The sequence below is a fragment of the Vigna unguiculata genome, chromosome 8, assembly GCF_037176805.1.
Source record: "Vigna unguiculata cultivar grain cowpea cultivar isolate G323 ecotype 2 chromosome 8, ASM3717680v1, whole genome shotgun sequence".
Lineage (NCBI taxonomy): Eukaryota > Viridiplantae > Streptophyta > Magnoliopsida > Fabales > Fabaceae > Vigna > Vigna unguiculata.
Window position 1 is genome coordinate 31,976,061 of NC_140799.1, and position 12,857 is coordinate 31,988,917.

General features: G+C 35.4%; 1 protein-coding gene across 3 annotated transcripts; it reads right to left on the bottom strand.

Moving 5' to 3' along the window:
* Positions 1-2,651: 2,651 nt before the first annotated feature.
* On the bottom strand, positions 2,652-12,085 carry LOC114194682 (sucrose transport protein SUC4-like). Of its 3 annotated transcripts, none has more exons than XR_003606413.2 (6): positions 11,382-12,085; positions 7,882-8,621; positions 7,558-7,621; positions 7,431-7,474; positions 3,490-3,708; positions 2,652-3,249 (listed from the first exon to the last, which is right to left on the bottom strand). XR_003606413.2 is itself a non-coding variant. In XM_028085045.2 (6 exons), the coding sequence occupies exons 1-5, from the start codon at positions 11,896-11,898 to the stop codon at positions 3,550-3,552; spliced, it is 1,524 nt and encodes a 507-aa protein (XP_027940846.1). In that variant the 5' UTR covers positions 11,899-12,085; the 3' UTR covers positions 2,652-3,249; position 3,549. The 3 variants fall into 3 exon arrangements, 2 of the variants coding, with proteins under 2 accessions (XP_027940846.1, XP_027940845.1); XM_028085045.2 differs by having other exon boundaries at positions 3,549-3,708; XM_028085044.2 differs by having other exon boundaries at positions 2,652-3,708.
* Between the last annotated feature and the right edge of the window lie 772 nt (positions 12,086-12,857).

Consider the following 12,857-nt stretch of genomic DNA (forward strand, 5'->3'; position numbering starts at 1 on the left):
TTGGTAAACTTAAAAGACAACAAAAGTGAATGATTAGCATAGAAAGAACACAAGGAGGTTCAACTTCTTCTTGTAGGGTGTCATGACGAGCAAGTACTGAAGTACTAGCTAGTGATAGTAGGTTACTCTACATTTGGTGCTTAGTTTCTGAGAAATGGTAACATTGCTGATTAGCACATGCTAGCCCCTATTTGGGAAATAGTGTGGACCTGTTTTTCACAACAGATAGCAGTGTCCCCATTTAGATTCTAGGCAACGCAATACATAGTAAAAGGGTTTGGCATTGCTGGTAGGGGACGTGACACTCACCACCAAGCAGATTATTCATCTTGTTTTGAATAACTAAAAATCAATTATCTCCAACATGCACATTCTTAATATTTCTGCTTCTATTATGTAGCCTAATTAGGTGCTTCCTTAGGTCAACCTCACCATAATTAATGCTTCATCTCTCACAGGTCAAGTACTATGCACATGCACCAAGTTGGTGTTAGTTTCACATGCTTCCACCATTACTTAAATATGAGTTAGATGAACAAACAATTAGGCATTCTCCCAAACTGCATTACCTTTCCCTCCTTTGCAATTATTTTTAATTGGCAAAGTATCGGAGGACATGGGATGCCCCAACCCTTATACAAAAAGATATCTACATTGTTTCCTACTTTAGATTTCTATAAACATGATTAAAACCCATACATTTGAGGTCAAAACATCCATATCCTATATCCATCTAGTCTAGTCTTGATACATACACGAAAACAGAGATGAAAATACAAAATATTGAATTGCATCTTTGATGTGTATCATCAGCCTTCAAGGTGTTGCTATCAGTGTTGGCAAACACCTTCAGATTGTGCATATTAACATATTAAAAACTGGCTAGCTTCATAAAAGAGTGTGACGGCTTTAGACTATGTGAATCCCATTACACTCCAACAACCTATTGTTATTTGCAAAATCTTTAGCAGGAGGAACTTGGAAATAATATATAGTAGTAGTTAATGGTTGGAAAAACTGTTTTTTTCTTTGCTAAACTTTCCTTTTATATATGCTTTCAAATTGATAAGCATTAAATTTGTATGTAAAATGGCATAGGTTGAAATTATGATTCCTGTATTTGAAGTAAAGTAAATGTTTCCACAAATATTCTTTTGGGGGAATCTTTTGCTAAGAAAATTTATGGTTGAAATAAAGTGATATCTTATTTTAGCTGGTTTTTAGTTGGAGTCACAGGCATAGCATCCAAAGAATCAGTACTGAAGATGGGAAGATAGAAAAACGTTGTCATCCAAAGAGTGAACATGAGTTGGAAATTTGGAATCCAAATTCGAATTTGGCATTTTAATTGGGCAACTAATTCTCCTTCCCACCTGAGAGGGGTTTAATTGATAGATACCCAATACTAGGATCACGTGGTTGTGGCAAACAAAAGTTCTCTCATCAATTTAAAACACATCTTAGTACAAGTTCAATAGATAGATTAGACAGTTTTTTTTCTTTTGGGAAATTCTCTTGCAGTTATCTGCATAATTAAAATATATCAGAGAGAGAGAGAGAGAGATACAAAATAAATTTTAGTAATATAATAGACAGACATAAAAAATGGCTTATAGAAAGTAAAGCAGATGAGAATAATATACCTCAAGCTGATTAGAAAAGTAGATGAGTTGAGGAATATAGCTCAAATTTTATGGATATGACAGTGAAAACTACAACGCTAGCTGAGGCAAAAAGAGTGACAAGACAAATGAAATATTAATTTTGACAATGTTATGCTTCTCTAGAAGATGGAACAGATTCCACACTTGTATTGTATCAATCTAGCGAAACCTTTTTCCCATGAATGTATTATCAAGGGGTCAAATATTCTACCATACAACCACCAAATTCATCCACAAATCAAATTACATCCTTTTGTTTTGGTTTATCTTTAGTAATCATTTACTACTTGGACATACTTTGTCCATTTTCTTGACCAGATGTAATAAGCATAAGCATCTTTTTGTCTATCAGGATGAATGAACATTAAGTTTTGATGGGCCAAACTGTGAAAAGGTGAAAATCTCCCTTTTCACAATAATAAACCTTATCAAAACCAATTTATGCAGTTATTTGCTCATGGTTCATCAATCCATTGAAGAGATTTGATGGCCAATCAAAATGTGTGGTGTGTGTGAGAAAAAGATATTATGCGAAAGATGATTGAAAGCAAATCAGGGTGAAGTATATCAAACACGAATCTATTCCATCATACAAAAGCAGCAAAACGATTGGAGGAATTTGTCCCTAAGCATTCATTATGAATTGAAAAGAAAATATCTAGAAAAAAATTTGGCAGCCTTCAAGGAGAGAGTAAGAAAATCAACAAATATAATTTTTTTCATAAAAAATAATCTAATAATAACATTAAATATTCCGTTCAATATTTAATTAAAATATTTCAATTTAATTCATTAACCATTACCCATTGATAGAAAAATCGTGAATGAAAAGTAAAAACATTAAATTTAATTAAAATAAGTACTTTATTCTTTTAGTGATTATGATAAATTAAGAGAAGGACACGTACTCCTTAAAGCATGTCTTTAAGGCACCACACAAGCAAGACCTACAAACCAAATATAAGAGCATTAAACGAACACGATAAATGAGACCAGTTGTTGAAGAATTTTATTCTTTTTGAAAGAAAAATACTTATACCAAAATAAGGAGAGCATTATAGGGATGTCTCCATCAAGGTTTTCCATCAGAAAAATTCACATACTCAGTGTTGGCCACTAAACACGTTCATCCCACTAATACAAACAAGTCACACAAATGTAGAAGATTCCAACACTTCAATATAGAAGCACTAATACACAACCAGAATTGCCTAAAAATAAAAGAATTTTTCATCTCGAATAATTCCAAATCAGCAGCAACTCGTGTTGGTGGGAAAGAATGTTGCCCGAGATGAACTTTAGAACCCATGGAAGATGCCGTAACTACTTTGCAATTAGCCACGAAAGGAACATCTAGCACGGGAATAACTAATTTACAATGAGGAAGGTCTCCACTGATTGCACAATGTGTCAACCAGAATTTGGTGACAGCTTATATGATATCATATTTACATGAGATTCCAAGATGATGGGAAAGGTAATGATATATAAATTTTGTGTTTTACATCGTTCCTTTGACATCAAGAGTATTCACCCTTTTCTACAGCTTGTCATGTCTCATGATTTACATAGCCAACCAACCTCACTGTTTTAAACAGACAACTGGCTCATCAGGATCACACACAAAATTTGTTCCCAAAGCTTTCTTTGCTTCAGAAAATAATAACACTCAGAAAACAGGTCATTTGGCTTCAAATAATGACCAATAATATTAAAGTACAATACAACAAAAGTACATTTATTTTATTAGAAGACAATTGGGAGTAAAATCTTTGCTCAGGAAAAAAGATACAATAAAAAATAACTATATACAAATTCTTGCTACCTGTTCATTTTCACCATCCTCCTTCGAAAGAAATAAATGCTTTAACATGAACATGATACCTCACGCATGACTTCGAGCCTTTTGAGCACCAGATCGAGGAATAGCCAATATAGCCATGAGTCCACTGATAATGGTTGAAACAGCTCCCACAGCAAAGGCTGGGGAGTTTCCTCCACCAAATAGCTGATCCCATGGTCCACTTCCCAGGGACACTATTATCTATTAAAATCAAAAGATTATTATGTAATCTGGCACCAAAAACACTTCATAACTATTGTTCTTTTATAAAGTTTCCAATTAGAGAACACAAAACATGATTTGCTAAGAACTACATACTAGTATGCTTGGTTGGATTAAATTTGACTTTAGCTTTAATTTATTAGAAATGAAAAATTGCCCACATTACATTTGTGATTTTATTTTACCTATATTCTAAATAAGGGTAGTAAACAAATTTGTTAAAACAAAATAAATTCAATTTATCTTAGAGGTGCTCCTACAAACAAGAGAATGATTTGCAAATTAATTCAAATTCTATTTCTTGAGGGAATCATAATTTTAGTCCTGTAGAAATGTGTCAATTTAGTCTTTGAAATTATTAAAATGTCTAAATACTCTAAAATAGAAGATTGTCAACTTTATTCCATCTGTTACCCCCACTCAACAATGGCAACAAACGTGCTAATGTGGCGTGTTAAGTGGCCTACCTATGCCAACATTGACCCACAAGTAGCAACCTAGTCATAAGACATCAGCATTTTAGTCCCTAAAACAGTAGGTTGCTGCCAACTTAGTCCTTGAAATTATGGTGCAGAGTCAACTTAATCCAAAAAATGATTAAGATCTCATGATAGTTCCAAAATGGAATTTCTTTTTTACTATGAACATGGTTCATACAGTATCAAAAAATGAATATCATCACTCAAGTTAATACAACTGTTTTCCCCAGTAAACTAAATGTCAGACATGCCAATGCGGCACATTATGGATCAGTTTTACTGTTTTTATTTCTTATTCTCATTTCTCTATACTTTTTAATTACAAAAGTAACACCTTGATGTCAATTTTTTTCATATTATCAAAGACTTGTGTAGAAAACGTTGAAAACAACTTTTCTTTGTTGTGTATGTTTCCTGAACAACCGTTTAAAAATTGAAAACAGAAATCAAAATTGGAAATAAAAGCACAAGTAAACGGACTATAATTGCCATGCTAGCTCCCATGTGGCAGTCCATTCACAGGGACCATTCTAACAATTTTGGCTTTCGGCTTCTTCCTCCAGTTCAGAACCGTCCCAAGAACTATAGAAATAAAAGCCTCAAAAGGAACAACACATTGGAGATGAATGTAGGACCATTTGTACAGCTTAGACAACAAAAGAAAGGCATGAAAGGAAGTTGGAGTGCATTTGCAAACTCATGGGTCAATGGTTGGGAAAACAACAATTTTGATTTTTTGCTATGGTTTACAACCCGTATCAAAAACCAACTTGTGCTAGGTACAAAGCTCTCTTGACTGTGCATATGATCATTAGTCATCATCGTTTCTTCTGTGTTGCTCCTCTAAAAGCTCTGATTCTTCATATTCTAGATACATAAGGTCTTTGGGGACACGAGTATTGAAATGGGACAAGTGTATCTATTGCCAAAATAGAGGCCCACACTATTTTCTAAATAGGAGATAGCACGCGCTAATCAACAATTTTACTATTTAAGGAACAAAACGCCAAAAGTAAATAGTAACCTGCTATAACAAGTATTTTCAGTAGTTGCCCATGTGAGCAAACGCTTTGCTTCAGTGTTAAAATGCACGGTGACACAAAAGAAATCAGTGTAAGGGTAAATGATGCACTCCCTCTTAAAGTTCTGGTTCTTCATATTCTTGGGTGATTTCAAATGATTTTTTTTAATAGAAGAAAGAGGCAGAAGGTGAATGTTACAGAAAATAATCCTTGCGACTGGTTTGCCACATATGGATGGACATAGGGGAGCCATATCAGCATCTCTGACATTGTTTGTTAACTTAGGGGGGTGATTGAACTAACTTGAATAGTCTTCAAATGCCTGAACTATTTTGGAATTTTAATAATTTCTGAGACTAGGTTAACAGTCTTCTACAATTTTAGGGGCTGAAATGGCCTCTATTTTTTTTTTTTTGTGCAAGTTCCAAATTAGTGAATTGGAAGCCAAATCTAGTTACCTTCAGTGTAAAGGACATCCTATCAAATCAATTTCGTATTTCTATGATTTCAAACACAACAGTTAATATGTGCAGTCTTAATGCAAGTGGTTTCTTTCAAATTCAAACACGTTGGTTAAAATATCCGACAGTTTCTTCATGGATCATAGGACCAATGGTTCACTCCACTGACGGTAAGTAAGATATGTAAGACTAATTGCTTAGTGCAAGTTCAATGGATTCATTTTCTATTTCCCAAAGGGCTCCCTACCTACTATCCTTGCCTATCTAAACCACTTATGTTTGTGGAAAAAGAGGCAGCAGGAAATGTCTTATGATATGCAAGTGACTTCCCAATTTATGTATACCATATTGAGATCTGCCAATTTCTTGAAATATTATATTCAGGAGGAAACAGAAATGCACTTTATGTTCATTATAACAATGTAGTAGAACAAAAAAATGTCATGCTGGTTAAATTTACTCTTATTCCAACAATAGCTGTTCTAGGGACTTAAGACCCGTTGTTTTATAGAGTGAATGAAACTGCAGATAATTTGACTCGTGACTGTCTAATACCTTGAAGCTGGATAAAAACTAAGGCTGTGTTTCTTTGTGAAGATGAATTTGGAAGAGACTCTGAAGATGGATTTGTGTGAATTTAAGGAGATAGAAATGTGTTTTTTTAATAGATTTAGAGAATAATGTGAGTGAATTTAGAGATGAATTTTGTAAAAGTTAGTGAGTATTTGATTGATGTAATAGATTAAAACAATTGTGAAAATAAATAAAATTTGAAGTTTACCAAAATACCCTTGATGGAAAAAATAGAATGATTTTGTAATTTAATGTGATAAAAAAATTAAAATTAAATAATACGAATTTAAAAAATTTATAAAAAATTAAATACATTTTTAAAATAAATACTCGTGTTGGGATATTAAGAAATACGAATTTCTAATACCTACAAAGCAGACACGAGTATTTTTTTATTTTAAAAATTAAAAATTGAATGGGAACACAAAAACTTTTTAAATCCGACCTTTCTAATCTGCAGGAACAGTAAAAACTACACAATTGAACATAGGCTAATTGTTGGGCTCAGAAAATGAACACACAAAAATCTAAAAAAGGATAAAAATCTAGTTTTTGGGCAAGGTTTAAGCACAAAGAAGAAAATATCCCCTTAACATGGAGCTTCCTCCTCCAACACAGGAAATAACAATCTGACACCTTAATTTCCTTTTACTAACGGGACTTTCCAAGGCTCTTACAAAGAAACTCTTATTGGAAGCTATATAGCTGTCGCAACAATACTACAAATATATTCCAAGAGATTCCATGTGCTGGCTGACAACAAAAATTACTGCAATTATATTCAAAATCAAATTCTCACTTTAGGATATTCTCCCCCACAGAAGTGGTAGGCAAATGTGTTTTTGTACAGAACTTGAGAAGCTTGTGTGAATCAGGACCACTATTTACATTCAATTCAGTATTCAAGATTACATATTGAATTAAATAAGTACACCTGGTTCAAATGAAAATCTACTAAGAATATATTTTATACTAGGTTTGTATTATTAGAATTTGGAATTGGACTTAACTTATTCTAACAAGACTGACTTATATGATGAGATTATTCTCCATTTATATATTATATTTTTATCTTACCTCTAGACAATGTGATATCTCAAACAAGTACATACTTCAAAATAAAGGCAGTTTGACTTCAATCATATATCTATTCAAAGAAGAAATACCTGTGGGACCACTATTGCCAGATTTAGGACACCCATTGATAACCCTGCAAATACCAGCAATCCATATAAATAGTTCTACACACACGTACTAAAGAAATAATAAACACTGTAATGAAAAGAAGTCAACCTTGCCCAAGTCCCAAAGACTCGATATGTGTGGAAATTAAGGCATACGGAACACTGTAAGTGATCTGCAATAAATAAATAGTCAAACAATATTTAGTACCGTTTAGAAATTTCAATTTCTAAGAACAAGTTATACTAAAATAAAATGTATGACAAGGGTTCCCCCCCAAAAAAATAAGAGATTGTACAAGATAGGACAGTGTGAGACAAAGGACATTGCACAGCAAAAACAAGCCAAATAATATAATTCATATGTATTAGCCACATATTCAATGTTGATAGGAAAGGAACAAAATGCTTTGTGCAGTAGAATAGGGCAACTTACTGCCAGGGGAAATCCAAGAATGGTAAAGATAATCAATGCGGCTATCACAATGCCAGGTGGAGGTAGATCTTTGCCTGCATAGCCCATGCTACTTGCCACATAGGTTAATACAAGCATTGCAAGAAAGCAAAATGTCATCACGATATTTGAGATTCCCCACACAAAACCAGCCCCCCTCTTCCTGCATAACCTTTCCATGAGCAATGATGTCAATGCAAGAACAACTGAATTAAGCAACAAACCAAGTGCTCCCATTCTAACTCCAGTATCATAAATAAGGCCTTGATTTGGATCACCACCATAAATCTCTCGACCCATCCAATCCGTATCAAATAGAGTAAATGGAAACCACCCAGTCCATGTGAGAGCAGTAACAGACAAAATTATCCACACAGGGGTCGAAAAATATTTGAATGTCCCAAATAATTCCCACATGAAAGCTTCTTCGGCACTACCTGACTCCTCGGCCACTGCTTCAGCGTGGGCCACCACATTAGAATTTAGAGGCACTTCATGAGCTGCCATGATGCTGATATATGTTGTGACCGCAATGAAAGCAATGTCAAGAAAGAAAGCAGACTTGAGATTTGCACAACTAATTGTGCAAGCAGGGGAAAGTGTAAAAGGGAAAATCTTGTACCAACCACTGTATGATCCAGTTGCATAGCCAAGAATATTACCAATGGCCATAAACAGTGAGTAGTAAGCATTTGCAACACGTGTCCTTCGAGAATCCTTGCCTAACATTCCAAAGAAGATGAACATTAATGTCTTGCTGATCATTTTCGTATAAATGATGACAGACGCAATGAAAACGTGGTTTTTTATTTGTTCATGAGGGGAGGGAGAGAATTCGCACAAAACAAACATGATTCTCTCTCTCTCTGAAATGAGCATTTATACGTCCAAGTATCAGATATAGTTACTGAGGTATATAAAGATGCATAATGTCTCGTGAAATTTATTCAGACAATTTAACTTATATGTTATAAAATCAATAGATAATTACTATATCCATTTAATTTAATTGAGAACTGAATTCAATAATATGGCAGAAGATTGTATAGGAAGTGGACCTACAGTTTCGGTCAATACAGGAAATTTATTTTCAAATAAGTTGCTATACACAGCAGTTAGTACAATAGCAGTTATGAATAGTTAGAGTATAGATTCTGCTAGTTGGATTAGTTGGTAGCAGCTTACTCTGTTCTGTCACAACAGTTTACATTCTGTATAACATGTACTTGTTAACAGGAGTGAAGAACATTTTTCTTCTCATTCAAATTTCTTAGACACCTCTAAATGTGACGACATTTATTAAGCTTTTTGAAATAGAAGTTTCATTATCTCAGCCTTTTATGCAATTATAACATCCAGAAGATATCCCATAATGAGAAGGTAGAGATCCCACATCAATTACAGATATGGCCAAAGTAGAACATATAAAGGCTTGAGCTATCGTTATCTCATGAGCAAGCATTTTGAGAAGTTGAGCCAGGCTCATACCAAATTCAAAATGATAGCAGAGCCCATCGCAAATCAAATATTAGTCACTCTTAACTATTTAAAAATTTAAATAGGTCTGCAGCTTTCCCAAATGCGAAAAAAAATAAAAATAAATAAATAGTCTTACAAAGTCTACGCTCGAGTTCAATGCAATAGATTAAGCTTATAAAACTTAGACAATCCTCACCTTACAAACTCACTTTTGGGGTTCACTCAGGCTCAACTCAAATATTCAATGTTGCATTAGAGCCTATTTTAAATCTAATGTTAGATCACCACAATTCAAGTTCTAGAGGCAATAAAAAGCCTATGTGAATCTAAAATTTGTGTTACCCTCAACTATCTAAAACTCTACCTGGTCAGTCCAATCTCCAGATGTCACAAATCCTATGCATGAGGATCCTCAAAGCAACAGACATGGACAGACTAAAGCTTATAAAAGTTTGGAGGGTCCTCACCTCATGAGCTCACCATTAGGATTATTAGGCTCACAGCAAATTCTAGACAAACCAAGGGTAACTAGTCATGAGGATGAGGGATGAAGAGAAAACAAGCCAAAATATTACTTACTTTAACTTCTAGGCTACACCTCCCCATAGAATCAAAACCTTTCTTTTATGAAAAATCTAAATTCACAGTTTATCTAGTTTTTTCTAAACACAAGATCGTCAAACGAAGTAACACAAGGATTGTAATCCAAGGGGGTGCCCACTAAACCAGCTAACAGTCACCGGAGAGAACCTGACATTCAGCCAGCAAAAACCATAAAACTTGGTTCTTCCCTTAGGTAGAAGTTTCAAATTTTTCACTGCTGTGAATATGCGAGAAAAGGTTGCTAATTCAAAAGTTATAGAAATATCAACTCAGACGAAAGACATGACCTAAGAAAATAAATTCTGACAAATAGATGTCCTTAACTATATAAAAAAAGGCTCAATCCAAACATAAACCATAGTCACATCCTTAAAAACACATCAAGTTCAAGAGTTAATCAACATTGAATAAAAAAACGGATATCAGAAACAGATACTAGCTGTAGCCGCATTAATAAACAAACCATGGTTTCAATTATCAAATACTTGTTAGTAAGCACTAACCTCTATGTAATCTTATGTATACCTTTTTTTTCTTCTATACATGATGTTGTTTTTCCATATTTTGATTTGTACACGTAAGATTATTCAGAGACTATGTTTCGTTTTCAACAGACATGTGTTTCTTCATCAATCAAAGAAAAACAGTTACAATTCAACAGGCAAGGATGTAACTAAAGTACAAGTAAAAATCTAGCAAACCCATGAGTTTAAAGCAAGACAAGAAGTACTAAACAAATCTAGCAACAGAAGAAGCATGTAATGAAAAAGATAACACCCTTGACCCCACCAACACAACTAGAATGCAGAGAAAGTGTACAATGACCGTGAAGACTTAAATTTTGTTTCCCCAGAGTTTCTTAGTCGCCATTTTGACCCAAACTATGAACTAGGAGCCACTACCAGCCCTATCCCAACAAAATAACCCTTAACAAAAGACATAATTGAATCTTCGCGTTTTTCACTTTACATTTTTGCATTCTGCTTTCTCCATAACAAAAAAAAAAAGTTGGCAATCAATACAATAGCTCAAATCTAAACAACTTTCCAAACCAAACGCCAAATTTAACATTAATTACAAATTTCACAGTAGAAGATTTGGTCAAATCTGGTCAACGGTAACAACGCACGCTGATCATAACAGTCAAAGTTCAGTAAATGAGCCAAGTCAAATGTAATAAACATAAGCGAAATCACGCAATCTACGAAACAGAGTAAGATCCATGAAGAGACAGGGAAGTCAACTAGGTAGCTCGATCTTCGTCGAATTGAACACCTCAGTTGCATTCGAAAAATCAACTAACGAAAAAATCAATTAGCCGAGGACAGTGTTAACTCGAATTAGGAATTGTGAATTTTGAATTCAATATCTAAGATAGAAGGAGAGGAGTCAAAGCATACTGGTGAGATCACTGAGCAAGGCTCGACAGGGACCTTGCGTGACGTTGTTGGCGACGTCGAGGATCCAAAAGCCGATTATGAAGACAGTTATGGCAGCCGGTCGGTAGGTGGCGGTGTCGCCAAGGATCCAGCCGATGTCAGCGGCGTAGGCGATGATGACGACGGCGATCACGATGGCGACAGCGCCGACGAAGATGAAGGGGCGGCGGCGGCCGAAGCGGCTGGTGCAGCGGTCGCTCATGTGGCCGACGAGAGGCTGGACGAAGAGGCCGGAGACCGGGCCGCAGAGCCAGATGATGCTGGCCCATTGGTGAGGGATGCCAAGCTGCTGGACGTAGGGAGTGAGGAGGGAGAGCTGCAAGGCCCAACCGAACTGAATACCGCTCGCCACTGACGCCACGCGCAGCAGCTGGCGCAGCGAGGCCCGGGCCCTGACCGGCTGCCGCGGCGCCGCTGACGTAGACGGACGGGCCCGGGAGCGGGAGTTTTGGCTGCGGTTAGCCTCGGGATTCGGCATCGCAGGTGGCGGCACTTTTCCCGGTGCCCCCTCTCTCTGATGAAAACCGTTTCGTCAGATATGACACAGAAAGAGAGAAACTGTGTTGTGTGGTCTGTGTCTGTGGCGGTTCGTCTGTGGTGTGAAGCAGAAGCAAAGGTGGTGCGGTGTGGTTCAGTTCAGTGCGATTCCGTTGTAACTTGCGAGGTGGGACTTGTCATCACCATATTTGACCTCTTAGCCACACTTATTTACGAAACTACCCTCGCCGTTTATCATTAATTCTTAACTCTACACTCAAATTTAATTAAGGAAAATTACAAGTGATTAACTTTTAGTTATTAAGTTAACTTAAATTCAATTCAATCGAAAAGAAAAAAAGTAAATTAAAATTTGACAGAAATTAATCTTAATTAAAATTAAACAACAATAAAAAGCATGAAAGAAATTAAAAGTTAATTTAGTATTCTACCATAGGGAATGAAGTTTTGATATTAATACAGGTCTTAAAAGTATGATTAGCAGTTTAATTTGGAAATCCTTGTGCGCACATAATATGATTTGAGAGAAGATAGAGTTAGGGATATTTTAGTCAACTAAAATATAATGAGAATAATATTTGTCTTGTAATTATGAAGAGAAGTTCAAGTGGCAATGAAACGACAAGGGAATTGGATAGGAACGGGTTCGTTTAAAATGTGTTTTAAATATTATTAGTTAATAATAGCGTTAGGTTAATAGGGTAGTGTGTGACATAAGGTTAGGGAAGGGATAAAGAAAAAGTGGTGGTAATGGGTTGGCAAGGCTAATTAAGTAATAATAATTATTGGTTAGAAAAAAATGGTTCACTGATTAGAAGATATTTTGCCTTTGGCTTTTGGCTTTCGGCTTTCGGGAGAAGAACGTAAAGTACATCATAAATAGTTATGTATATACGTCGTATGGCATGGACCAAATCTTTATTTTTGTGGGGTAGAATA